We start from the raw sequence: 27,106 nt of genomic DNA on the forward strand, positions 1-27,106 counted from the left end.
TTGAGTACAGCAAGAAAACAACAACTTTTATTTATGAAATGTAGTGCAGTAAAAGTATCACATAATGTTTGCTTTGGAATGGAGTGAAGTAAAAGTTTCCTAAAGAAAAACACTGATAAAGTATATCCTTAAAAATTTAACTTGAGTAGAAATTCAAAATACTCCCATCTCCTTTCGGCCTCTGCTCCCTATTCAAATCAAGCATTACTTCTTAAATTGCCTTTAAAATAGTTCAATAAGGCTTAATGATAGTTAGGAGTTGCTTTTTGACATCAATATCAATCCAGGAATGGTCATAAAGAAGAAGAGTTCAGCTATCAAACAACACAAAACTATAATTTTATTGTCACAGGCTAAATCATTCTTAAAACTAAATGGCTACAAGAGACAGATTCCATTCACATTTTTCTTTCCATGTCTGTGCTGTTATTTTGAAATGAAGCATTATGAAAACATGAACAGATTCAAATACATCAGCCTTGAAAGACTTAACAATATTTGGTTTGTAATGTTTACCTTTCAACCCGCCAAAATTAAGCCAGCACAGAAAGTCAAAAGCATGGCAGCAACAAAAAGTGAAACCTGCACACATTTAATAATAATAATAAAAAGAGCAGTGCAGTGTATAATAAAATAGATGAATTTCAGATAATTACATTTTAAAAAAGGGGAAAACAGCTTTATGGTTTAGTCTTATATAAAGATATCAGGCAAATAAAACAACCCGTTAGTTGCTTTGGATAAACTTATCTGCTAAAAACACACACAAAAAAGCTTTCATATAGGCAGACAACAGCAAATTACGAAAACAGTAGGACAACCAATGAATCAGAAAATGTGCTTGTGCAGTCTTTGTATTCCAAAGTGTTTTCAAAAGAATATCACACATCCTATTCACACAGTCAAAATGCTGGTGTTTAAATGAAACTTATTTTCATTCCTGGAAGAGCTGGTTTCCAGTGTTTTTTACTGGCTCAGCCTCACCAAAGCCTAAATGAGTCCATGTCAAACCTTGTCTCCTGGAATTCCTCTCGGCCACAGTCTGTGATCTTCTTTAGAGGGCAAATGGGAGGGAGGTGGAAATTCCCCTCATAGTCCACAATGAACAAGTACAAATTCAGCACACACATTTAAGAAATTCCACAGAAAATAAAGTTTTAAAAGTTTTGTCCTCAAAAAAGTAAGAAGAAAGTGGGTGCAAAGTTATCGGTGATGCCCTTTGGCTGAAGCTCAGGTTGTCATCCCTGAGGAAGCTTTAGACACACAGAGCTCGGGGTATCCTGTAACACAGAGCAAAAGAGCGATATTTTAAAAGACTACGGCAAACAATTGTTCGATGAACTACAAGTACAACCTTGACTAAGCACACAGGGACATACTAACTTGCTTACTTGTAATTGGTCCTGCAAATCATTTCTGATGTACAAATTATTGTGAGCCCTTATGGATTACGTGGTTTATGAAGATGTCTTCATAAAAATGACCTCACCTGTCTTCCATGAAGCTGTCCACTTCCTCTTCATCATCATCCAGCTCCATGTCCAACTCATTGTCAAAGCCACTGCAACCATAACTACTGAGGACACTGGACAGAAGTAGATGTTAAAAAATAAATTGAGTAGTAAAATTACTTTTCTATAACATACAGCAAGTGATTACTGACCTGACTGAGCGACAGGTGAAGAATACAATCCGTTTAAGTTTCTTGTTGTAAAAGAGGTAGTTGAAGGACCACAGGCTGCCTTCCTCACCGAAGGGGTCAGAATCAAGGTCTGGGTTGTAGCTACAAACAAAATAGCAACAACTTATTAAAATAGATGTACAGAACACATTTAAAGGTTATTAAAAAAAAATCACCTCTGCAACTGAGGGCAGGGGAATATTAATTTATTTGTTCTTCCCACACCTATAGATGTCACAGCTGTGCAGGTTTATCTCTTGGTCAATGGCATTCCATAGTTCTGGGCCTAAAGAGTTAAACTGCTCCCCTACAGCAGAATAAAGGCTGCTGTTAACGGAGTCAGCCACCTGGAGGACACAAACAATAGTGTTAAGAAACACAATCAAACATTTAAACAGAGCTAGACCAAAACAAAAAAAACATTTTAAAAAACATTTAAAAAAAAACCTAGTTTCAGAAATTTCGACCAAATTGATAATTAATAGATTAAAATTAATCCAGTTTTATTATCACATTGTAAAAAAAAAAGGCTTTTGGTTTATGGGAACTTTCTTTTAACCTTTGTACCCAATATATAGTATCATATAACAAGTGAAAGGATACAGCACTTCTATTCTTTACCCAAGCAGATATGTTATCATGATACAATGGAAACCAGTCATACTAACCCAGTTAGCGCTGGGTTCTCGGCTGAACTCATGGGCACGGGCAGCACTGAAGTCATAATCAGGCCGAAATGACTCGTTCAGGGTGGTGATAAGGTAGAACAAAGTCTTTCTGCAACACTTATCACTTAGTGGGTTCTCTCCATCTTCCCCACTCTTACCCAATCTAAAAGAAAGCATATGAGAGAGATAGTGAAGTGCAACCACAATAGCTGATGTAGCTTATGGCTGTGTGTTGCTAAAGCTTACAGGTTGGGGCTCGGAGCACTGCTGGACTGAGGGGGTGACAGAGCTTCTAGTATGTGTGGCTCGCCCTCCTGACAGAACTGCTTAAACATGTGCTTGTCATCACCAGCCATCTTACACGAGTAACTCTCGATCCTACAGGTAGAAAAAGAGAAAAGGAAAAAAGTGATTTGATTGTTTGCCAGATATAATATTAACTTTAAAGAAGATATTATAAACATATTTTTGTATTGCAGTAAAATTATTGCAATCATTCTGACCTTGCTTGCTGGGCTTTTTCAAACCTATATTTTTAGGCTCAGCTAAAATGTTACACATGTAAAGCTAAGGGGGGAGGGCATGGGAATATCGTACATGTTTATCTTTCTGGCTTATGCAAGAGAGACCATCCCAGTAACACTCCACAGACATGCTTATTTATAGGTGAAGGGCAAAGGCTGTAGCAGGACACAGAGGAGAGTCATATGATTCGGCACACTGTAGCCAGCTCAATTCAAGCAGTGTTGAAGCTCCACAAATCAGTAGAAGATTAAAAGCAAACAAAGGAGAACAAAGGTTGAACTGTCACAAACTGTAAATGAGTGTATGTGGCTGCTTGTGTAAAGATCAGTTTGAGGAGAGAAACACAAGACAGTTTGAAATTAGGGCTGTAACAAGATACTGATGGTGACCCTTCGGAAAATAGAGATGGTGCAAAGGCAAATGCATGGGGTATATGTACTTGACTAAGCCGTTGTGAGCACTATTACATACTGATATTGACATCTGTGTTCAGGGATGCCACATTTGATCTCTCTGTACTGTACTCTTCGCTAATCCAGTAACACGATTAAATGCCAAAGAAGCTGGCAGCTCATATGAAACTCAGCTGTGTTTACATGCATCCCTAAATAACCTCACTGGTATGTGTTAGAGGACACTACAATCTGCGTCACAGCAACAACAATCGCGTCTTGGTGTATATCACCATCTTGGTAACGGACCCCCTTGTACTTACATAACACCTTGACAAAGACAATGGCCCTCATTTATCAAAAGTGCGTACACCAAATTCCCAGCGTACACCCAAAGCCACAGTGACTTTGAGATTTATCAATATGGACGTTGGCATATGGCACGCTCAAATCCTACGCCAGCTCAGGAGGTGGTGTTTGCACGTTTTTGAGTTATTGCAAAAATGTGCAGAAAAACAATTCCTAACACCACAAACGCACTGACAAAGATATGCTATATTATGACCCACTGTAAAAAAAACAACAACAATAACATAGTAATTATAAACTTCAGTTTTTATTTTTGTGCAGCATGGACTTCAAAGTTTAATTTGTGTGACTTTACCAAAGCATTTAATTTGTAGGCATATGTATTCCTCCAGTTGCGAGCCTGTGCGCTTTACCTGACGTTTCAGGGTTAGGCCCAGCACTTGCACACGGACTCGGCAAAATAATACAAATGTCATTCTTCTTTTAAATAATAATAATAAAATAAATAACGACATTCTTCTTCTAAATAACAATAACATTAATAATAAAAATCATAATAATAAGAAGAAGAATCTTACAAAATGTCATGCGATTATTATTGTGAATGAATGTTACTCCACATCACATCATCATCACTATTGTGATATAACACCCCAATACATGTGACTTAATATGAAATTAAATGCTAATTGTTTCAAAACATGTGCTGTAAAATAATGCATTGTGATGGTAATTTCTCATCCAAACAGCTATTTAAACTGCTGGAGTGCGCTTCTCAAACCCCACACTATTAACAGTACTCGTAATTTGGGTCCATATTTTGTTTTTGTAGGTGCCTTTAATCCCTGGCGCTCTCTTTAAACTCCCAAATAAAACTATTTAGTTTTTTTCCACCTGGTGATGGGCCCTGTCCCAAATGGCACACTTCATGTGCACTTTCGGTCTTGTGGACTTACAATGGCCATTGCGTGCGCGTGTCCGTTAAGTCCATAAGACCATAGTGTGTCCCATTCGTCATTTAAGCTTAAAGAAGGGTGCTCGTGAGCGCCCCCTTTGCGGCTGCTATGCGCCCTCGATGCGCACTTCAGCTGAGCCCGCAAGTTTGCGAGCTACACAGAGGACTTCTACCCGGCAGTCAAAGCGGCATTACGTTGTGAAAGTGCGGAATCAGAGGAAGACCATGAGGGTTTAGGGTGCCATTTGGGACAGGGCCATGCCCTGCGTCCCAATTCACATACTATCCATACTAAATAGAATTAGTATGTCCCAAATCATAGTATGTTGAAAAGAGTATTCCAAACATACTCGGATGGTTTAGCATTTCCGGTCCGAATTCGAAGTACAGTTCGACGCACACGCTTAACGCCTGAAATTGCCCACAACCCTTTGCAAGTTGGACAAATATTCGATTAGAACTACAAACACAGATAAAAAGTGTTAAGACAACTACAAACATGGCGGATGTGCGAGTCCGACAGTTAAGTAGAGAAGTTTAGATAAAGGGGTTTGAGTGACCATCTATATTTATATAGAGTATTTAACCTGACAAAAATATATTTATTCAGTGTTGTCCACATTATATTTCACCTGCAGCAGCATTGTGAACTTTTGTAATGACACGTTTGGCCATTAACTATTAAATGCATCATTATATTTAAACTGCAAACACATGAGGAGAGTTTCTGCATTAAAGACACACACATGGCAGATCAATGTGCGGCTACATTTCTCTCCGATACGGTAGGAGATTAAACTGAATGTAGAGGATTTGAACTGTGACGAATCTGGCGATGACCGACAGGGCAGTTAAACGGTGACAGGATGCACGTAACTAAGCGACAGAGTCCGTTAAAGATGGCGAAGTAGTATGTTCCGAAGCGTGCATACTTTTCTGCTACACACTCAAAAGTATATAGACGCAGCAATGGTCTCGATCTCCACGTCGGAGAAGTTTTGCTTTTTTGCCGTCTTCCGTGTGTCCATGGCGTAAAATGAGGGCGTGGGGGAGGCAGAATTAAATATGTAAGGGCGCGTTATTCTAATGACGATCGTTTTCAGCCGCTGCATTTATCAAGGGCAAGTATTGAGTACACCTGGATTGCAGAGGTGGGCACAGCTTCATAAATCAGGCAGTGAGAGGAGTGTAAGCATAATCTTACGCCAACATATACGCCCATTTCTACGCAAGATTGATAAATGAGGGCCAATGAGAATACATTTCCAGTTGTAAACCAAACACAAAATAGCATACCAAGAAAGAGATTCCAATATTAAAAATTCTAATAAAATTGTTTAAGTATCCCTAACTGTGAATGACTGTGATGATTTGAAGTTGTTTAAACTTTTAAAACAACTGGAATATAAAGAGACACAGTGGCTAAAATGATGCAGTTTTTTTGATGTGGTGAGCTAAGTACTGCAGTAATAGTTCTGCAATTTACATTCTTCTGCACAGTGTGTTACCAGATGCAGTTTCCTGCACCGAGCCCAAACGCTAATGTTTTCAGAAAAGAACACTGATGCACATGCTGCTTTTTTGACACTACAATAACCACAGGAAGAGCGAAAGCATGCGTTTTATGTGTGACAGGATGTTCAGCAGAACAGAAAATTACAATAAATTAAACCTAAAACACATGACATTAAATCTAAATCTGTTTGTTTTTGACCAATGAATGTCTATGACTTTTCCAGTTGTTTGTGATGCTGTCTATGGATTCTTATTATTTTGTTTGCAGCAATAGGACTCAAAATCTTCCTCAGAAGACAAGTTATTAAAAATTAAAAAAAAAGTTCACCAAAAAAGTCTTTATTTACTCACCTTTATGTTGTTTCAAACTTATATGATTTCAGTCAATCTGACAGTCCAGTCTCCACCAAAATGATTTAAAGAGTTCATTATGAGATTGTAAATGTAATCCAAGAATCGAGCAGTTTAATCTGCTGTATAATCATCTATAAAGTCTTCTGAAGAGACAAGATTGCTTTATGAACAGATTAAATAATCATTTATACATATAAATGATGTCCTTGTTATGATCTCTTATGAACATTTTTTAAGAGTCAAAGTTTTGGTGAATGGACTTTCAGTTGAGGGACAGAACTCTCAGGTTTGATGTATAATATCCTTACTTGAGATCCAAACAAAAACAAACTTCTGATGAGTTTGGAATGACATGAGGGGGAGTAAAAACTGTAATCTTCTTTTTCTCTCGCTCTCTCTCCCTCTGACTTTACGAAGCCTGCAATGCACTTCCCCCTAATATTTCCTGGTTTTAAAAAAATTACAATTCTTGGACTTATAATAAGTCTGAAGAAAATAGAAGCGCTCAAGATCTCTAGTTCATACCTGCCAAGGATGCGAGCGTCTCCTGTTTCAACACATAGCTGGGAGCCCAACGCTTCAAAATGGGAATTCTCTAAAAGCTTCATAGCTGTAAAACAGAACACACGCACACTTAACAGAAACCAAGTATTTGTATGTCATTGTTTGTGAATAACCTGTTACAATCCAAATAATTTATGTTTGCAACTAGTAGTATCACATTCAAATGAAACTGCCATGGAGATGGCCAAGTTGAAACAGCTCGATGCGTCTAGTGTTGCTTATTTACATACAAAGTTCACAGACTCCCGTTTGCGTTATGTAAAATCAAATTTACATATGGATACATTCACAACATGTAGTCTATATGAACATTAAACAACAAAAAACATTTATATTAAATTGCTGATTATTTATTAACTAAAACAAAGACAACCCCATCTGACTAGTAGGCTATCACCCCCTCCGCCCCAAAACCCACTTCCTACTTTATAAATCGACCTGGCCGTATTGGGTAAAATCAAACAAACACAATATTAAAGTGTGTGGGGGGATGGGAGGGGGGTTTTACTGACAAAATAGTAGCTAACAGAATGAAAGAGCAAAATGGTTTAGGCAATACATGCATTCTATTGTTTACATAAAGAAACATCAACTGCCTACCTTTTCTGTTAAACTGCCACTTTCCGATTAAAAAATCTGGGTGAAAAGAACAGTGGGATCGGTTCACAGTTGTCCCAACTCAAAACACAATGCAAGCTAAAATGCTCTGGCGTCTACGCGCGGTGCGGGCAGCAATAAAAAAACGTTGCACAGTGAAAATTTAATATATTTGAAAATGACTCGGTCGAGATTGACATATTCTGCAGGCGTTTTCTCTTATCGCAAAGCTTATTTCGATCAAACGCAACATAAAAATCGGCGATTGTATCGAGCTCAAAGACAGCAACTGCAGCAGCATCCCCCTATTTGACCTAGAACAAATGTATCTTCTGAAAACGAGATACGCGTCGATTCAAATGACGCGACTTGATCAAGCGATACTTAAATTACCACTTGTAACCTATTGTTAACGATTATGCGTTCGGATTCCGGCGTTATGTCCGTAAAAATATTGAAAACATCTACGACAGCCTCTATATCCGAAAACAGTGTACAAAGCCACGCCTCTTAGCAGTCTGAAACATTTCCGTTGATAATGACCACACCCACTTCGGTGTTTGTAAAATATGGGCACTTCTATTGGCTATTTAGTCTGTCAACTAAATAGTCATTCTATTGGCGAAATTGTCATTTAATTTAAAGAGCGACTGGCCTTTTCTGATTTCTTTGTAAAGTGTGTATTTTTTATGTCGAGCGATAAAAGTTAAACGCTAAAAAGGAATAAAAGAGAATATTTAGACCTTGTTTATTTTGTTGTATGCAAAGATAGATGTTTTGAGAAGGTCTGGTCTACAATTATTTATTGTAACAGGGTTTCAAAAAATACTTAACATTTTCTCAGATTATCAAAATGAATAAAATAAATTCAAAAATATGAACGCACATTTGATTATATTTGTAACTAAATAAATTAATGTAACTTTTGTAGATTACGTAATAGACCAATTACAAGAACACATATTTACCATTTGTACGTACGTATTATATATTATATTTATTTATAATTTATAATTATGCAAGATCATGATAGCCAATAAACCAGGACCGTAGCAGTATTTTTTTGCAACTATGTAATCACCACAGTTGCATTACAGTTGTTTCATGAGATGAAATTTCAGCTTGACATGGAAAATTGGGATATCCCCTAGATGAGAAAGCAGTGTGTTTGAATGTTTTCAACAGGAGGCGCAGCGCAGCGTCTCTCATAGAGTAAAATGTCTGTCTCTGCTTGAGCCGCGTTTCTTCCTGCTGTGACGCTGGACTGCCCTCCATCTGAAACTAAAACAAAGATGACAAGGCCGCTACTTCTGTGTGAGTGTCCGGATCAGAGATTTATAGGATATCTCCTAGCATCATATTAGCATACAAAACCCGGCTGGTACTGGGGTGTCAACACGATCCATCCCCGCCTGAATCCGTCAGTCGGCGGCGGCATGTCGCTGAGCTCAGGCGGGTGGACTCACACAGCTCCGCCGGCCCAGTCCTCATCGTCTCATCTCGGCCATGAGGCCTCGCAGTCGGCCTGTAGCACCGTTTTGATGTCGGTGAAGGTGTCAGTATGCCACTCGGGTATACGACCACTTTGTCTCCCTGGCGCCGGAGACGAATCTCTCCGTCTTCAGCTGAGCATGGACCCGGGGAAAGCAGGGGAATTCCGCCTTGCGTTACGGGACATCAGCGGAACAGCGGCTGGACGCAGTGTGGTGAGGAAATGTCGAACTTGCCTGAAGTCTCAGTCTGCTGTGCTTTGTTTGAACACGGGTTAAAAGTTTAGAGAAATGCAAATGGTAGTATTTTTATTCCAGAAATATCTGCGCCGTCGTAGAGCTTGCCCTCTGGCTGATATAGTGGTAGCTACACGAGTGAATCACATGTTGTTTTGCTAGTCTTTGTTGTTGAAATCCACCCTCCACCCCCTAAATCTGTTAGTTTACTGAGAGTTGTGACTGAGTCATAAATAAACGTCACACACTTCATGCTACCTAGCGTGGTTAGTTAGTTAGTTCACACATAAATACTAAACTTAATTTGCTGTAAGTAGGAAAAGAAAGTGAAACTGCCCCTCATGTGTTTCTGTTATTTCTGTTTCTGGACTTTCGGGTTCCAGAGACTATTAATATAAAATAATAAAAACCCATTTAAACCTAACATTTCCATTCAAATGTTGTAATGCAATGTTTAATTCTTTATCTCTGTTTTACAACAATGCTCTTTCAAAAATGTGATTGTTATCCTAATCCAGGATTGTATTATTTGGGGTCACTGCCAATATACATTCTGGAGTAGTGTACTGCTACATTTTACAAACTACAAGTAATGTTACAGAAAATCAGAGCATATGGACATTACATTTTATACCCAGGGACTAATATAAAATAATAAAAACCCATTTTAAACCTAACATTTCCATTCAAATGTTGTTATGCAATGTTTAATTCTTTATCTCTCTGTTTTACAACAATGCTCTTTCAAAAATGTGATTGTTATCCTAATCCAGGATTGTATTATTTGGGGTCACTGCCAATATACATTTTGGAGTAGTGTACTGCTACATTTTACAAACTACAAGTAACGTTACAGAAAATCAGAGCATATGGACATTACATTTTATACCCAGGGTCTCAGAGATCCCAAAAATAATTAATAAGGTTTTGAAATCTTTCATTCTCATCAGTGATTTGCTAAACAACATATAATTTCAGTAGTCAAACTGAGTTTTGTTAAAGTAAAACAAGTCCATTATATTTTGTGGCTCTCTTTATTATCATTCAGTCCATTGCTGAGTTTGACCTCAAGGCTGTTCGCTATGAAGTCAAGTCCCCACAGTGCCATGAACTGAGTTTGGCAACACCCCCACATGATCGTATCACTTTCAACTTCCGCTGTGAGCAGGAAGCACAGGAGTGGGCCACTGTAGTGATGTCATCACTCCGTGAAGCACATAGAGGTTTGCCTTCCTTCTGCTTTCTTCCAACTATTTATTGTCAATTTTGTTCATTTATTCATTTTCTTTAGTTTCATATAATGCCTACTGTTGGCTCTGTGCCTATAAACCACCATGTCTCTTGCTCATTATTTCAGTGGCGATTAGTTTCTCCACTGAAGAAGCAAAGCTACCTCCCCAGCCTCTGGATTCACAGAGCAATGCACCCATGCCACATACAGGTAGTCATTTGTTTTCTTGTTTTAATTTTCTGCTCACGATCAGCTTGACCCTGCTGCCAAACAATAAACAATGTTTTAATTGTCTATTATGTTGACAACTGCTTCCATTTCCGATTCTACCCTCTATCCCACTTTTTTCCCATCCAACTTTCTCATTTTTGCCCTTACTCATTTTCTCCATTTATTTTTTTCTCTCTAGAGGAGATATGTGCGGAGCTGGTTAGCGCAATAGAAGCAGGTGATGTTCGGGCGGCAACTGTCTGTGCATCATCTTTAGCTAAACAGAGAGCTGCCCTAAACATTCAACCCTCTAAAAATAATTACACTGACACTGAAATAAGGTAAAATACATGTTTACAGACATTGACCCATTTTTTAAAATCAGTTTAACAGTGTCCTAACCAGATGCAAAGCGGCAAATGATAAAAAAAAATGTTTTTGTTGAATGTTAATCAGTGCTTCTGTCCAGCTGCTGTAGTGAAAAGTGGCATTACATTTTGTCAGGCACTTGTTTTCTGTGATAGTAGCCCTGATCCACAGTGGTTGGTCTTTGGGTGACCCAAGTTTGATTCCCAGATTGAGGTCCTTTCTGAGACCGCCCTCTCCCACTTTACTTCGTGTCCCCACTCTTGACTGTCCTATCTGAATAGAGGCATAAAAAACAACAAAGTGGGTGAGGAGAGTTTTGAATTGAAAACTAGATGTCAAATACTCCAAGTTCTTAAAGCATTCTTTCTGGTAAAGCATCACATTGAGAGCAGACAAAAAAAGATTTGCTGAATTTTGTAATTAGAGCGTCACATCATTCCATAGACGGATACATTTCTTGTTGCTGAAATCTTGTTAAATTGCGCCTGGTTGGGACACAGTTTGAGTGTGTTTCATAAATCTTTTTTTTTTTTTGTATTTTATCAGTAATATTTAAAGGGATCTTTTGGGCAAAAATGAAAATCCCCCTCATGTCTTTCTAAACCTGTTGACTGTGATTTACTTTCTTCTGTAGAACACAAAAGAAGATATTTTGAAAAAGAGACATAAATACTTAGATGCTTCTCAAAATATCTTCTTTTATGTTCCGCAGAAGAAGAAAAAAACTCACAAAGGTTTGGAATGGCATGATGGTGAGTAATCGCAATTTTCATTTTTAGGTGAACTATCCCTTTAATTTACACCAATTAATTTGGTAATCCATCCAACCACTCAAACACACACATTTCTACATGTACACACATTATGTTTCCAAGCCATTCTGATCTCAGCTGATGCATTGGTTTATCATGCAGCCTTGCTGTGGTGGTAGAGGATGCATCCTCTTCGTGTTGTGTCACAGTGAATGTCTTCCCCCACTCCACAATTGGTGCTCTCAAACAGCAGGTTGGTGCTGATTAACATTAGCCAAATAAACATTCATCAAAAAAATTTCAATGCCATTTTTAGAATCTCAGAATTACTTTAGTTACCATTTAGCTTTGTTAATCACACACAGTTTTTTTTCTCCCTCTAAGGTCTTCACAGACTATGGTTTTCATCCACGTGTGCAACGCTGGGTCATCGGCCAGTCTTTGTGCTCTGATCATCGCTCTCTGGCATCTTATGGAGTTCATCGAGATGGTGACACTGCATTCCTTTATCTTATTTCTGCCCGTCAGGCTCGACTCAGTCGAGGGCTGTACCAACAAGATCAGGAAAGTGCTTTACTCATGCCAGCTTTGGTGCCAATGTCTAATCAGCCCCTCCAAGAAGGGGTAACCAATGGGCCAGCAGCACTAAACCCAGCTTCAAGGCCATACAGCACCCTGCCTACAAGACTTCATAGCAGCCATAATACTCTGAGTGTGTATGAGCAGACACTAATAAACATAGTGACCACAAAAGCCCACCAATCAAAGTCATAACTTGCATTTACACACAGAACAATTTTTGTTAATACATTTATAAGTTTATAAATGGGAATCTCAATAGTTCTGCCATTGAGGTCTTGCACAATATTCAATTTTGGTGTATAACTCTCAGGCAACAGTGCAGGAGGGACAGAGAGGTTGGGTTTGAGTGATATCCGTGACCTGATCAACCTTGAACTGCCGCAGTTGAATGAAGCCCTGGCGCCCAACAGAACAAGCACACAGGTACATGCTGTTCAAAATGATATAAACACACAGAACTACAAGATAAAGCACAGACATTTTATACTATTGGGCCTTTAATGATATGTAAAACAACTATGTGAAATAAATGAACAGAAAATACATATAATTAAAACAGCATTTATTTTATAAATGCATAGATGTACTTGTATGACAAGATTATGGTGCTTATTTGAATCATTGTTTTTGTGGGTATGTAGCTGGGATGGGCCTGCCCAACCTGTACATATATTAATAAACCAACACGTCCTGGCTGTGAAATGTGTAGCGCAGACAGACCTGAAGGCTACACTGTTCCTGGCAACTACAGACCAGATGCTCTGGAGCTACGACGTATTCAGCAGGAAAAAGAAGCAATAAGACAGTACCAACAGGTGAGGTTTGCAAAATACCCACATAATTGCCCAGACTCAGAGCTGATAGTAGTTGAAATTGAGAAAAGCATGAGCACATTTTTCACAATATTTTTGCCTGCTTCCACTGGCGTATTCTGCTGTTTTGATGATTGTGGAAATCAGTGAGGTCAGATGAGATCTTTATTTTGCTGTTAGCTTATACAGCTCATGCACACCCACCATTTTACATCCTCACTCACTCCCAGGTTTAGGACAAAATCCTCATGTCAGCATAGTCATTTTTTTTGTATTCATATAAATGAAATATTAATATTTTGGTGAGTACAAGAATATCAGTGTTGTGTCAAAATGTACAGATATCCTAGTGAATTGATAAATATTTTCTGTTTTCATAATTTTGTAGTGAATTTCATTAAAGTCACAATGAGACAGAAGTAACGAGAGATCTTTCATATTACAATGTAGATCCAAGTGCAATGGTTGTAAAATGGATGCAGATGAACGTTTGTAGGGTCAGGGTTTATGTGGACTAAATGATTGAAGAAGTTATCAAAGTTATATTTTGAAAAAAAAATTACGCGGTTGAAAACAAACCATACATGGATAAAGGGCTGTAACCATTTATTGAACATCGAGGGGGACCAAAGTTGTTGTTTTTTATTGAAAGAAAATAAGAAATGCTTTTATTGTTGTGAAATAATCAATTTAAACAATTTGCAAATAATATTTTATTTAAAAATATGCACACATTCACTCTTGTTAGTATGTTAGTATTAGTAAAAAAATTTCTTGTCATCACATTAAATTAGAATAACATCCTTTAAATGATTGCATATTTTCAATTCAAAATGGTGAAATTACATTAAAAAAATTGAGTAGTTTGCATCGCTATATGTTACTGTGAGTTGTTAAACTTATCTATCATAAAACAGTTGTAAAATATGATATTTTTAAGCTACCTGTATCTTACCACGCGCACACTCTTTCACTGTAAAAACTAAAAGCTTTGGAATTCACACTCATCTTCAGAGAGGCTCAACATTAAGCCCCGCCTACTTTGATCTGATTGGTCATCATTTTAAGATTGACAAGTGCTATTATTAGATCAATGAGGCAGACCAGCCTAAAAATTTTACTTTTTTTTTACTAACTGTCTGCCATAATAACAACAAAAAGAGCGGTGTGTAATGGAGAGCAGCATTAAGAAATGGCAAAAATAGAGGGGTGGGAGAATTTGGCCATTTCCAATTTTTGGGTGGGACTTGTCCCCCTCAATGCCTATTAGGGTTACGGCCCTGCATGTATGAATAGTTCACTAATGGAGATCTATAACATTCATCTACAAAATAGAATGAGTGAATTTTCATTTCATGCCGTGTTTAAGTGTTTGTTTAATTTTTTAATTTGTTATCCTTCAGATGTTTTATTTTTATTATATTATAAATATTTTTGTGCTGCCCATCTGCGACCTTTAGAAATTGTCATAAGTCATTGAAAAACCCATATCGGTTAATCATTATTCAGAGCTATTTTTACTGATCTCTTAGGGTTTGTGAGCTCTGATTGACTCCTCAGTCTGAATCTCTTCTCTTTTGTCTCTATTTCTTTTTAAGGAGAAAGGGAGAAGAGAGGAGCTGAGGGGCAACAACTCACTACTGCAAAACCTCGACCAGGACTACTGACACACACACACACACACCCACACAGTGCTCAACTTACACACCAGGCAAACCCATACTGCAAATGCAACCTCTGCACCAACATCTTCTAGAATACTGCACAACCTGTATATGCCTGAACAGTTTACTGCTAATGAATACTGCAAGCTCATCTATTCAAATGGCGCCTTTTCAGACCACTTGCTAAAGCTAAGCATTTTGACCCATTTTAAAAACATCTTTGTAATTAAACACTGCAATGAATCCATGTTGCAGTCATACAGGTAGTCATTTTTATAATATTATGGCAAATATACGTATGATGCTGTTACTTCACTTGGTCTAATAAGATGCCCCCCTCATAGTTGAACTGTCTCAACTAAAATAAGGTTTACAGCTTTTTTCATGTACAGACTCTTTTAATAGGCAGACGTCTCAAGCATCAGATGATCTATTGTATATCTTTGTAAGTAGATAGGAAATGACTGCACAGCTCTAGCGCAGCCTATTATTGTTTGACAGTTTCTTGTAAAATAGTGTGACATACTCATACATCCAAGAACTGAATCATTTTCTAGTCTTGGAATTTTAAAATGGAAATGTTTTCAGTTCAGATATTATAGATCTATAAACTTAGAGAAACCTTTTTTAACGGTTCCACCATAATTGTTTTGGTGCTGAATGAGTTCTGTGATGGGTCATCCAAAAATTCACTTTTTTTGTTTGCTGAACATCTAACACCAACTTTTGCTTACCAACTCCAAGTAACGTATCCTATGTCACTTCAAGATCGCAACTGTTCACACAAGACATGCATTTTACATCTAATTTAAAACACATAAAATGAAGAAGAGAAGCAAAATAGTTAGGTAAATCTGAGCCTATGTAAACAGCATCTGACATGTTAAACCTGTGCCATAGAACAGTGTTGCAAAAACCTTTGACTGTGTAAATGCATGCATGCTATGAAAACATCTGACAAGTGTTTTCTGCTACAGAATTTTGCACTTAAACATAAAAAAATAACTTTGTGAAAATGTTGTTTTTTGCTCATGCTGTTAAGTATACTTATATTTATTTAGATGACAAAAATATATAGTGAGAAAACATTCAGTAATTATCCCCAATTTCATCTGAGTATTGACAGTTAATGCGTTATGGATAAAACACATCTGCTAAATGAGTAGGCCTTACTAGTGTGAAAGAGAAAGAGCCAGAGGCAGACATGTCTTCATTGGTTGAGTTAGGGCTGCAATGTAGCATAACTTGTTTGTCTGTATGACTGTGGGCTTAATTATTTCACGTTTAGTCATGTAAAATAGCCTTTAAATTAAAGAAAGACAGATGGCTATGCAAACAAACTATGTGAAAAACTCAAATAAAGGTCTTTTAATAGGTACATACCATTCACGTCTGGATGTTACATTTTTTTCTATATACAATTCCGGTATGTTTAGAGTCTTGTGTTACTTCTGTAGTGTGGTTGATCAGTATAAAAGTAAGGTTAGGGATTGCATTCATGGTATATTTAATAACAAACTTTATATATATTTTTTATATTTATATTTTATCAATTACAAGTGCATATAATTTGGCTATAATGTTATTAAACAGTGTTCATGTATTTACGTAAATAATAGTTATTCTAGTTAGCCACATGCACTTTTTAATGCAGCTGCTTGTAATTACATATAGCTCTTGTAGTAATTAATTATAGTAATGTGTAATATTACATTATAAAATATATATATTTAAAAAAAAATGTATGTACTGTAAAATGGCGTACCTTCAGATGAAGGTGCTCATATTGATATTATCTTTATTGTTACGAATATGTGTGTGTATATGTGTGTGTACGTGTATATAATGTATGCATGTGTACATGTGTGTGTTTGTGTATTATACAGTGCCTTGCGAAAGTATTCGGCCCCCTTGAACTTTGCGACCTTTTGCCACATTTCAGGCTTCAAACAAAAAGATATAAAACTGTATTTTTTTGTGAAGAATCAACAACAAGTGGGACACAATCATGAAGTGGAATGAAATTTATTGGATATTTCAAACTTTTTTAACAAATCAAAAACTGAAAAATTATTCAATCCCCTTAAGTTAATACTTTGTAGCGCCACCTTTTGCTGCTGTAAGTCGTTTGGGGTATGTCTCTATCAGTTTTGCACATCGAGAGACTGAAATTTTTGCCCATTCCTCCTTGCACCACAGCTCGAGCTCAGTGAGGTTGGATGGATGGAGAGCGTTTGTGAACAGCAATTTTCAGTTCTTTCCACAGATTCTCGATTGGATTCAGGTCTGGACTTTGACTTGGCCATTCTAACACCTGGATATATTTATTTTTGAACCATTCCATTGCAGATTTTGCTTTATGTTTTGGATCATTGTCTTGTTGGAAGACAAATCTCCGTCCCAGTCTCAGGTCTTTTGCAGACTCCATCAGGTTTTCTTCCAGAATGGTCCTGTATTTGGCTCCATCCATCTTCCCATCAATTTTAACCATCTTCCTTGTCCCTGCTGAAGAAAAGCAGGCCCAAACCATGATTCTGCCACCACCATGTTTGACAGTGGGGATGGTGTGTTCAGGGTGATGAACTGTGTTGCTTTTACGCCAAACTTAACGTTTTGCATTGTTGCCAAAAAGTGTAATTTTGGTTTCATCTGACCAGAGCACCTTCTTCCACACGTTTGGTGTGTCTCCCAGGTGGCTTGTGGCAAACTTTAAATGACAATTTTTATGGATATCTTTAAGAAATGTCTTTCTTCTTGCTACTCTTCCATAAAGGCCAGATTTGTGCAGTATACGACTGATTGTTGTCCTGTGGACAGAGTCTCCCACCTCAGCTGTAGATCTCTGCAGTTCATCCAGAGTGATCATGGGCCCCTTGGCTGCATCTCTGATCAGTCTTCTGCTTGTATGAGCTGAAAGTTTAGAGGGACGGCCAGGTCTTGGTAGATTTGCAGTGGTCTGATACTCCTTCCATTTCAATATTGTCGCTTGCACAGTGCTCCTTGGGATGTTTAAAGCTTGGGAAATCTTTTGTATCCAAATCCGGCATTAAACTTCTCTAAAACAGTATCTCGGACCTGCCTGGTGTGTTCCTTGTTCTTCATGATGCTCTCTGCGCTTTAAACGAACCTCTGAGACTATCACAGTGCAGGTGCATTTATACGGAGACTTGATTACACACAGGTGGATTCTATTTATCATCATTAGTCATTTAGGTCAACATTGGATCATTCAGAGATCCTCATTGAACTCTCTGGAGAGAGTTTGCTGCACTAAAAGTAAGTTTTCAGTTTTTGATTTGTTAAAAAAGTTGGAAAAATCCAATAAATTTCATTCCACTTCATGATTGTGTCCCACTTGTTGTTGATTCTTCACAAAAAAATTACAGTTTTATATCTTTATGTTTGAAGCCTGAAATGTGGCAAAAGGTTGCAAAGTTCAAGGGGGCCGAATACTTTCGCAAGGCACTAATGCCATCAGGATGCTTGTAGAGATTAGACCCTGTTCCTTTCTTCAAGTTCCAGTCAGGATTGACAGCATGTGCTATTTGTTTTCCTCACAAAGTCTGTCTATGGATGCCCATCCATGTGTGCTCCTTCAGTTCTTACAGCTGCTCTTTCTGTGTCTGTAGGCCAGAGAAGCAGAGCGCAGGGAAAACTTTGCACGTCTGGTGCAGATGGACGGACAGGATCTGGTGCCTAACCCAGAGAGAGTGGAGTGCAGGATCTGCTATGTGGAGCTTGAATCTGGCGAGGGAGTCCTGCTCCGAGAGTGTCTCCACTGCTTCTGCAAGTGAGAAAGAGAGAGAGTGTGCTGCTGTAAAACACATAGTGACATTTACTGTTCTGTATTGTCATGCAGTAGTTAAGACAACTCTTGTTTTTCTCTATATGAAGAGAGTGTCTGCGCTCTGTAATTCTGATGTCAGAGGATCCTCAGGTGGCATGTCCATACAGAGACGAGTCCTATGCCTGCGACTGCATCTTGCAAGAAAGAGAAATCAGAGCTGTGAGAACTTTCATTTATTCTGCTTTTAATTTGCCACTTTGTCTACAAAACAGCACTACTCTCTGGTATGCCTGGCTAGATACACACACAGATTAGAAGTGCGTGTCGATCTCTCACTCTGCTGTTCTGACACTGTCTGAGGTGCTGGAGCACAATTTTGATAGGTGACCTTGAGCAATACTGACTAAAATGACCATTGCTGTCAAAAATCCCTGAGTCACATCTATATATTAATCCATGTGATTTTGGTATCAACAAACTATTTACAGCTTTTTTACCAGTTATACAGGGTACAATTTTACCAGTTAATTTTACCAGTTAATTTTACCAGTTAATTTGTACATTAATACATCAACATTAATATTATGATGGTTACAATGTATGCCATCAGTCCTCAATTTAAAAATTCTTTCATTCTTCCAAATCAATAAACGTCTGATTAATGGTTTGATGTAATCAGTCCATTTACTCCTCCAATTTTTTTTTTTAGATATTTATATAGAAAAGAAAGTCTTTTCATCACGTATGTATTGTGTAATATATCTATTGTTGTGTTTTGTCATTTTTATATGTTTTAATTATATTTTAGTTAGTTTTAGTTAGTTAGTGCATTAATGTTTCCTTGGCAACTTGCTGAAATAAGTTTCATAAAGTTTAATGTTAAATATGTAAAGTATGTTTTTTGTATATTTTATTTTATTTCAGTTAACGTTTTAAAGTAAGGTTTCATAAAGTTTTAGTTAACTATAGTAGCGCTGTAATACACTTATTTAAAAAAGATAGTTTTACACCCCTTCTGAGTACACAAGTAAACGAACCAATTTATACTTTGCATTTCTATCTCTCCCACACAGCTGGTGTCAGTAGATGATTATGAGCGCTGGTTGCAGAGGGGTCTGTCTGTTGCAGAGTCTCGATGTGAGGGCAGTTATCACTGTGCTACTGCTGACTGTCCTGGCTGGTGTGTTTATGAAGATACTGTCAACACTTTCAACTGCCCAGTGTGCAAAAAACACAACTGCCTGCTCTGCAAGGTAAAACACTGTTTGTCATATGCACACTGAAATAATTATATATATATATATATATATATATATATATATATATATATATATATATATATATACACACACACTCACCTAAAGGATTATTAGGAACACCTGTTCAATTTCTCATTAGTGCAATTATCTAATCAACCAATCACATGGCAGTTGCTTCAATGCATTTATTGGTGTGGTCCTGGTCAAGACAATTTCTTCTAAACTCCCAACTGAATGTCAGAATGGAAATGAAAGATGATTTAAGCAATTTTGAGCGTGGCATGGTTGTTGTGCCAGACGGGCTGGTCTGAGTATTTCACAATCTGCTTAGTTACTGGGATTTTCACACACAACCATTTCTAGGGTTTACAAAGAATGGTGTGGAAAGGGAAAAACATGCATGCAAAAAAAACCTGGTATGCAGCAGTCCTGTGGGCGAAAATGCCTTGTTGATGCTAGAGGTCAGAGGAAAATGGGCCGACTGATTGAAGCTGATAGAAGTTTACAACCGAGGTATGCAGTTAAAGGACAATTCCGGCGAATTTTTAAGTTTATCTTGATCGTTATAACTTTATGAGTACAGTCTATAGGGGAAAAAACGAACTGGATTGGTGCTTGCAACACGGAGTCATTACAGTTAATGCCCAGAGTCCCCCTCAGCTAAAACGGCAGCTTTGGGGGCATAAACGTAAAGGGTGTCTTTGTGCCTCTTAACAGACACAAAATGAAATTAAAATGTCTGTCCAACATAAACAGGTCCCTCACACGACAACGAGATGTGTTTAGCCACTTAGCCATGGTATAATTATACCTGTTTTAGCCGGCTATCTGTGTCTCACGCTGAAGTCCCGTGGGAACTCTGTTGTAGCCGGAAAAAAGGCAAATACTCCAGTCGAGAAGAGCGTTGTGTGTATGAAGAGTCTCATCGGCTCGTCGGTTCTCAGTATTGAACGTGTCCGAGAGAAACTGTTTTCGATTCTGTCCTCGTGCATGCTCCGTATCAGCGGCTCGTGAGTTCATCGGTTCTCTCAGAAAAACATGACTCAGTTCAGTGAACGGTTGGAGTTACAACATAAAATTCAAGACATTATTATTTCTATTCTGAGGGACTGTCACTCATGTCAGAAAGTGAGAAACTAAAGTAACTTGTGTGATCAGCGCTGATTTGAGACACGAACCGTTTAGAACGATTCAGTCCGATTTGGTGAACTGGTTCGCCCGGTTCACTAAAAAGAACCGGTTAAAAAGAACGATTCGTTCGTGAACCGGACATCACTAGAGTGATGATCTGATTGGGCTCACGAGTGAAGAAGAAATGGTTCGCGTTTGTGCCTTTCCGAATTGTGAAATTTTGCAGCGAACACTTGACTAACTTACACAGCCGGGCCGGTTGAAGAAAAATGCCACAGTGCAGCCACTGAGGAGGTAATGTAAACTTTATTTATACTTCCATTTGGGCACACTCGGCTTGAGGAAAGATGTCCAGTAATAAAATAATAAAGCTTTACACAAACGACGATCAAACTGGATCTGCCTTTTTTTCCGGCTACCGCTGAGTTCCCACGGGACTTCAGCACGAGACACAGCTAGCCGGCTAAAACAGGTGAATTTAAACAATGGCTAAGTGGCTAAACACATCTCGTTGTCGTGTGAGGGACCTGTTCATGTTGGGCAGACATTTTAATTGCATTTTGTGTCTGTTAAGAGGCACAAAGACACCCTTTACGTTTATGCCCCCAAAGCTGCCGTTTTAGCTGAGGGGGGGCTCTGGGGATTAACTGTAATAGCTCCGTGTTGCAAGAACCAATCTGATTAGTTTTTTTTTCTATAGACTGTACTCACAAAGATATAACGATCAAGATGAACTTAAAAATTCGCCGGAGTTGTCCTTTAAGCATTTGTGAAGCCACAACATGCACAACCTTGAGGCGATTGGGCTACAACAGCAGAAGACCCCACCGGGTAGCACTCATCTCCACTACAAATAGGAAAAAGAGGCTACAATTTGCACAAGCTCACCAAAATTGGACAGTTGAAGACTGGAAAAATGTTGCCTGGTCGGATGAGTCTCGATTTCTGTTGAGACATTCAGATGGTAGAGTCAGAATTTGGCGTAAACAGAATGAGAACATGGATCCATCATGCCGTGTTACTATTGTGCAGGCTGGTGGTGGTGGTGCATTGGTGTGGGGGATGTTTTTTGGACACACTTTAGGCCCCTTAGTGCCAATTGGGCATCATTTAAATGCCACGGCCTACCTGAGCATTGTTTCTGACCATGTCCATCCCTTGCATGTACCCATTCTCTGATGGCTACTTCCATCAGGATAATGCACCATGTCACAAAGCTCAAATCATTTCAAATTGGTTTCTTGAACATGACAATGAGTTCACTGTACTAAAATGGCCCCACAGTCACCAGATCTCAACCAAATAGAGCATCTTTGGGATGTGGTGGAACGGGAGCTTCGTGCCCTGGATGTGCATCACACAAATCTCCATCAACTGCAAGATGCTATCCTATCAATATGGGCCAACATTTCTAAAGAATGCTTTCAGCACCTTGTTGAATCAATGCCACGTAGAATTAAGGCAGTTCTGAAGGCGGAAGGGGGTCAAACACAGTATTAGTATGGTGTTCCTAACAATGCTTTAGGTGAGTGTATACAATTCTCATCTAGGATTTTGTTTCTCTCTAGGTTCTCATTATAATAGACGGTACATTACTTTGGCATTGTTTTTTCCTTCAATTAGGCTATTCATGAAGGCATGAACTGTAAGCAATATCAAGATGATCTAGCAGCTCGTGCCATCAATGACTCTGCAGCTCGAAGAACAAGAGACCTGCTGAAGGTCAAACATACTATATTAATCCAGATCATTCTCTTATATCAAATTTGAAGTGTTAAAGTGCCCTTATTATGCTATTTTTAAGGCCTTATTTTGTTTTGGAGGTCTCCTACAACAGGTTTACATGCATAAAAGGTCAAAAAAACACTAGTTTGCTCATAATATACCTTGCACATCACCACGTTTTTCAACATTTTCTCAAACAACTCATCAGAGGAACTAGTCTCTCTAAATCCCTCCTTTCTGAGAGCCTACTCTACTGTGATTGGCCAGTAATAGTAGGAAGTTCGGATCCCTTCTCGAGTCTCGGGTTTAAGTAATTTGTTTAAGTCCCAGCCCTATATTCAATTTCCGATAGGATAAATACAGAAACAGTTCATCTCGAGTCTTCGGGTCTGACTCGGTCTCGTTCTTTTGTCACATGACCGCACCGGTTCAGTGTCTCGCAACATATGCAACATTACAGTCGTATTATTGACTGCATGTTATAATATATTTATTATTATAAAATCATCAGAAGATATGGGCAATAAACATTTATTATGCCTATCCATTCTGACTAACCCAGTGTGTCCAGTGTGTATACTAGTTAAAAAATGTTCAAACAAAAAAAACCATGTCACTTGTTTGTGAGGAAGGTTGTGAACAAATTCAATTCTGTATCCAACACGGCTGTCACGTCAAGTGACAAAAGAACGAGACTCATACCCTGCTCAGACCAAAGACTGATATTGAACTAATATTTTCTGTTTCCGGTGACTGCATAGCCTTGTCTATGGGGCTGGGACTTGATGAACAAATTTCTCGAGAGGTGAACTAATCAATTCTGTTTCCTACAGAACATATAAGATGTTGCACATGTGCAGTCAACACAAAATGAACGAATCGCTCTGAGACAACCCGTTGTTCTCAAGTCATAAAGATTAATTCAAAAGGAATCACTATTGGCCAGATGGTCCAGTCTGTTGTGATTGGTCTTCCTCTTACAGGGTATTTGGAAGCTAAAAGGCCATTACCATAACTCAACTTTCTCAGTCCTCATCAGTTGCACACACTGTAAAGACAGTAACGATGACTTTGATTTTACCATATCAATCCGAGCGCGACTCCGATTAAAGCTACACTGTGTGATATTTTCCCCCATCTAGCTGTGTAAAGATATATGACAATCCAGTGAATAATAGTTTCTGTTCCTCTCAATTCAGATTTCGTTTTAACTCCTACGGTGGCCTATTTAGTCCAAGATTAACATGGCTTCCAGTTCGACCTCATTCATAAGTGCCATTGAGTGTTAAAACGCGAAAAGCGAAGCTTAAATTTACGGGTATGTCCCTCTTTGGCTAATGTACTAAATGGTGGGGCAACATGGCGATCGGCAATACTTTATTATACTTTATTTATAATACTTTATTACTTAAAAGAAGTAAATATACATTAATGAGCACATTTTTGAAAGAACTAAGTGTTTTTAGCTAAGAATAAACTAAAAAAAGTTACACAGTGTAGCTTTAAGGAACATTGTAAAACAAATCTTGCTCCATGCTTTTTCTTTACTCAAGGTAGTAAGAATGACAGACAATCTGCTTTATTAGACAGCGGTGGAGATTGTATTAAAAACGACTCATTTAGACTGTTCTGAGTCGATTCTTTCTTTTAGGAATCAATACCTTTATTTATCATGCACTTTACTACTTTGCAGAACATTTACATTCACAAACATCTATATTACACACTGCATGAAAGAGAATATATTCAGAAAAAAAACAATAGGGACACTTTAAGAAATGCCCATTATCTTGTTCTTCAAATTACATCATTTTAAACCAACTATTATTGTAGTTAAAAAGTGCTAAATGTTCATCTCTCTACTGTCTTCTGTCCCATCACTCACACATGAACAGACTCTTGTTAATTCTGGAGAGGCGATGCACTGCCCTCAGTGCGGCATCATTGTGCAGAAGAAGGAGGGCTGCGATTGGCTCCGCTGTACCGTCTGCCACACCGAGATCTGTTGGGTCACCAGAGGACCACGCTGGGGGCCTAAAGTAAGGGCTGTTTTCATAAGACTCTCTCCCTCTATTGGGTACCATCCCTCAGAAAACAAGAGCAAGAAAAGGCCATAGTGTATAATGCAGGTTTCATTTTTAAAAACTGGGTGGCTGGTTATCATTATGAAAAATAGTTGGAAACAGAGATTGATGTCTTTCTCACTTCAGGGTCCTGGAGACACGAGTGGAGGCTGCCGCTGCAATGTCAACAAACAGAGATGCCACCCAAAATGTCAAAACTGTCACTAAAGGGAAGAGCAGCAGACAGGAGGTATGAGTAAGACAGAGCGAAGTGTATTACATCATGATAGACGTACACTTTTGAGCTTTCTGTTAAAGCTTTCAGTTCAGTTTTCTGATGCTGAAATATAGAAATGTGTAGGTCTGTTGTACAACAAATGTTTCAATGGTGCATTTTATGTGATTAAATCATGAATCAAATGAAGGCACAGAGGAGAATCCACTTGAAAACGAGGAATTGACTCCACCTATTGGACAACTACTGTATCAGTCCAGTCAGCATTCTAATATTTTTTTATTATTTAAAAAATCCACAGAAAAGCTTTACATTCACTTAACTGTATCACCTCTACTATGAAAGCATTTTATTTTGAATCGGTGGCAAATACGTTCAAGTGTTACCACGCTTCATCTATTCAAAGTTATTTAAGACATAATGGTTACTTTAAGGGTGCTTGAATTAGTGGTTTGGAAAGGAATTCATCTTTTGAACCCGTTCTTCTTAATGATTCAGTTCACAGATCACTGGTAAATCAGTCATGTAAAACTGTGACATGGGTGGCAGATACAGCAACACGTAATTAAACGTTCTTCATAACCTAAATCATAAACATTGTGTGATAAAGAAAAAATATGTTAATAAATTAATATAAAATACAAACAATGCAACATGAGGATGTTTAAACATTTTTTTAATCTGTTAATTGAAGGGAGGAAAAAAGAAATACTACTTTCTTTTACTTTCTTTTTTTTTACCAAATCTGATCAAATGATCCCATGAGGTCAAAAATAAAGCCATCTGAAGCTGCCGATGAAAATTAAAACAAGGGAATCGTTACAATGCACTTACACAAATACTTTTGTATGTGTCTTGTCTTAATCTTAAAGCTATACTACACTGTTAAGACGTTTTACTGAAAGTGCCTTTTCTTGCCTGTTTTGTCTTGTTACAAAAGTCATGTAACCACTAACATTAGCAGTCGTTTTGCAGTGTTACATTATTATTATTATTATTATTATTTTAAGTAATGTATGTTGCTGTTGTTGTAGATTTGTGATTTAGGATAATTTGTGTGCAGTGTTTTCCCTCCACATTTCCTACGAACCAAAAAACATTGTATTTTGTGCATTTGTTGGACATTCTGTCAAGTTTAACACAATTCAGTGTACTTCTTTAAGATGTGATAGTTTGTTTGTAAGTTGGATGTAGTTAATATGTAGCCTAGTTATTTAGTATTGTTTTAATGTTAAGTTACAATGCTATGCTAATTTGTGTAGCAGTAATGGTCAAGAGCAGGGACCTGAGGCTTGTGTGGGAAGTTTACAAGTCTAATATAAGCCAAAGGACTGATGTCACTTCCAAAGCTTTGAATCTATGCACTGAAAAAAATGTCAGCATCCAAAACATTTACTTATGCATCTAAATGAACATTTCAAGAATGTTTCCATGAGTCAAAATCATTATCTGAAACATCAACAAAAATAACATCAAATCATTTTGGTTTACATTTTTCCCCCCAAAGCATTTACATGGACATTGTAACTGAGAATGAAATTATGCAGTGTGTTTGTATAATTGCAGAACAGTCTTCAGTGAGGGGCCGGTGCATCCTTTTTCATGATAGTGATTAGAAACCTCACTAATGTTCAAATATGTGCACTATGAAGTCCGAGTACCTGCATGTACCACAGAAGTAAAGCGAATGACTGAAATTGTAAAGGTCCCTGCATCTGCAGAAATCTTACACTTTAATTCAGTAGAATAATCTGACCTCAGGGTTGCAAGTCTTAAAGAGTGCCTTACAGATTATAGTACTGAGCACCTGTAGTTACAATATTTAAACTGTTAAGAAATTCTCATTACATATTTGGATTAATTTAACATGCTTCATATTTGGTTCTTGAGAAATAAAATAAAAATATTACCAACCTACATTGTATTCAACTGTTTTGAAATTTGTTCTTCACTGCTGGAATTAAATAAGACAATAATAAGAAACAAACAAATAATAAGA

General features: G+C 37.9%; 2 protein-coding genes across 2 annotated transcripts; one reads left to right on the top strand and one right to left on the bottom strand.

The window, feature by feature from the left end:
• Positions 1-315: 315 nt before the first annotated feature.
• maf1b (MAF1 homolog, negative regulator of RNA polymerase III b) lies at positions 316-8,052 on the bottom strand. Its single transcript, XM_067438747.1, has 8 exons — positions 7,564-8,052; positions 6,925-7,009; positions 2,596-2,727; positions 2,350-2,512; positions 1,907-2,028; positions 1,664-1,783; positions 1,490-1,585; positions 316-1,280 (listed from the first exon to the last, which is right to left on the bottom strand). The coding sequence occupies exons 2-8, from the start codon at positions 7,005-7,007 to the stop codon at positions 1,256-1,258; spliced, it is 741 nt and encodes a 246-aa protein (XP_067294848.1). The 5' UTR covers positions 7,008-7,009; positions 7,564-8,052; the 3' UTR covers positions 316-1,255.
• Positions 8,053-8,598: 546 nt separating this feature from the next.
• shrprbck1r (sharpin and rbck1 related) lies at positions 8,599-27,031 on the top strand. Its single transcript, XM_067438734.1, has 14 exons — positions 8,599-9,266; positions 10,336-10,510; positions 10,645-10,728; positions 10,928-11,069; positions 12,012-12,102; positions 12,234-12,561; positions 12,742-12,854; positions 13,073-13,246; positions 18,537-18,697; positions 18,802-18,913; positions 19,768-19,947; positions 22,708-22,806; positions 24,705-24,848; positions 25,020-27,031. The coding sequence occupies exons 1-14, from the start codon at positions 8,997-8,999 to the stop codon at positions 25,098-25,100; spliced, it is 2,154 nt and encodes a 717-aa protein (XP_067294835.1). The 5' UTR covers positions 8,599-8,996; the 3' UTR covers positions 25,101-27,031.
• Positions 27,032-27,106: the final 75 nt, after the last annotated feature.

Source organism: Pseudorasbora parva, chromosome 1 (assembly GCF_024679245.1).
Source record: "Pseudorasbora parva isolate DD20220531a chromosome 1, ASM2467924v1, whole genome shotgun sequence".
Lineage (NCBI taxonomy): Eukaryota > Metazoa > Chordata > Actinopteri > Cypriniformes > Gobionidae > Pseudorasbora > Pseudorasbora parva.

Coding starts and splice junctions, on each gene's coding strand:
- maf1b (XM_067438747.1), bottom strand. CDS start 7,007: ATGAAGCTTTTAGAGAATTCCCATTTTGAAGCGTTGGGCTCCCAGCTA. Junction 2,513..2,595: donor AGTGCTCCGAGCCCCAACCT/GTAAGCTTTAGC, acceptor GCTTTCTTTTAG/ATTGGGTAAGAGTGGGGAAG. Junction 1,586..1,663: donor TTCACCTGTCGCTCAGTCAG/GTCAGTAATCAC, acceptor ACTTCTGTCCAG/TGTCCTCAGTAGTTATGGTT.
- shrprbck1r (XM_067438734.1), top strand. CDS start 8,997: ATGTCGCTGAGCTCAGGCGGGTGGACTCACACAGCTCCGCCGGCCCAG. Junction 10,511..10,644: donor ACTCCGTGAAGCACATAGAG/GTTTGCCTTCCT, acceptor TCATTATTTCAG/TGGCGATTAGTTTCTCCACT. Junction 12,103..12,233: donor TTGGTGCTCTCAAACAGCAG/GTTGGTGCTGAT, acceptor TCTCCCTCTAAG/GTCTTCACAGACTATGGTTT.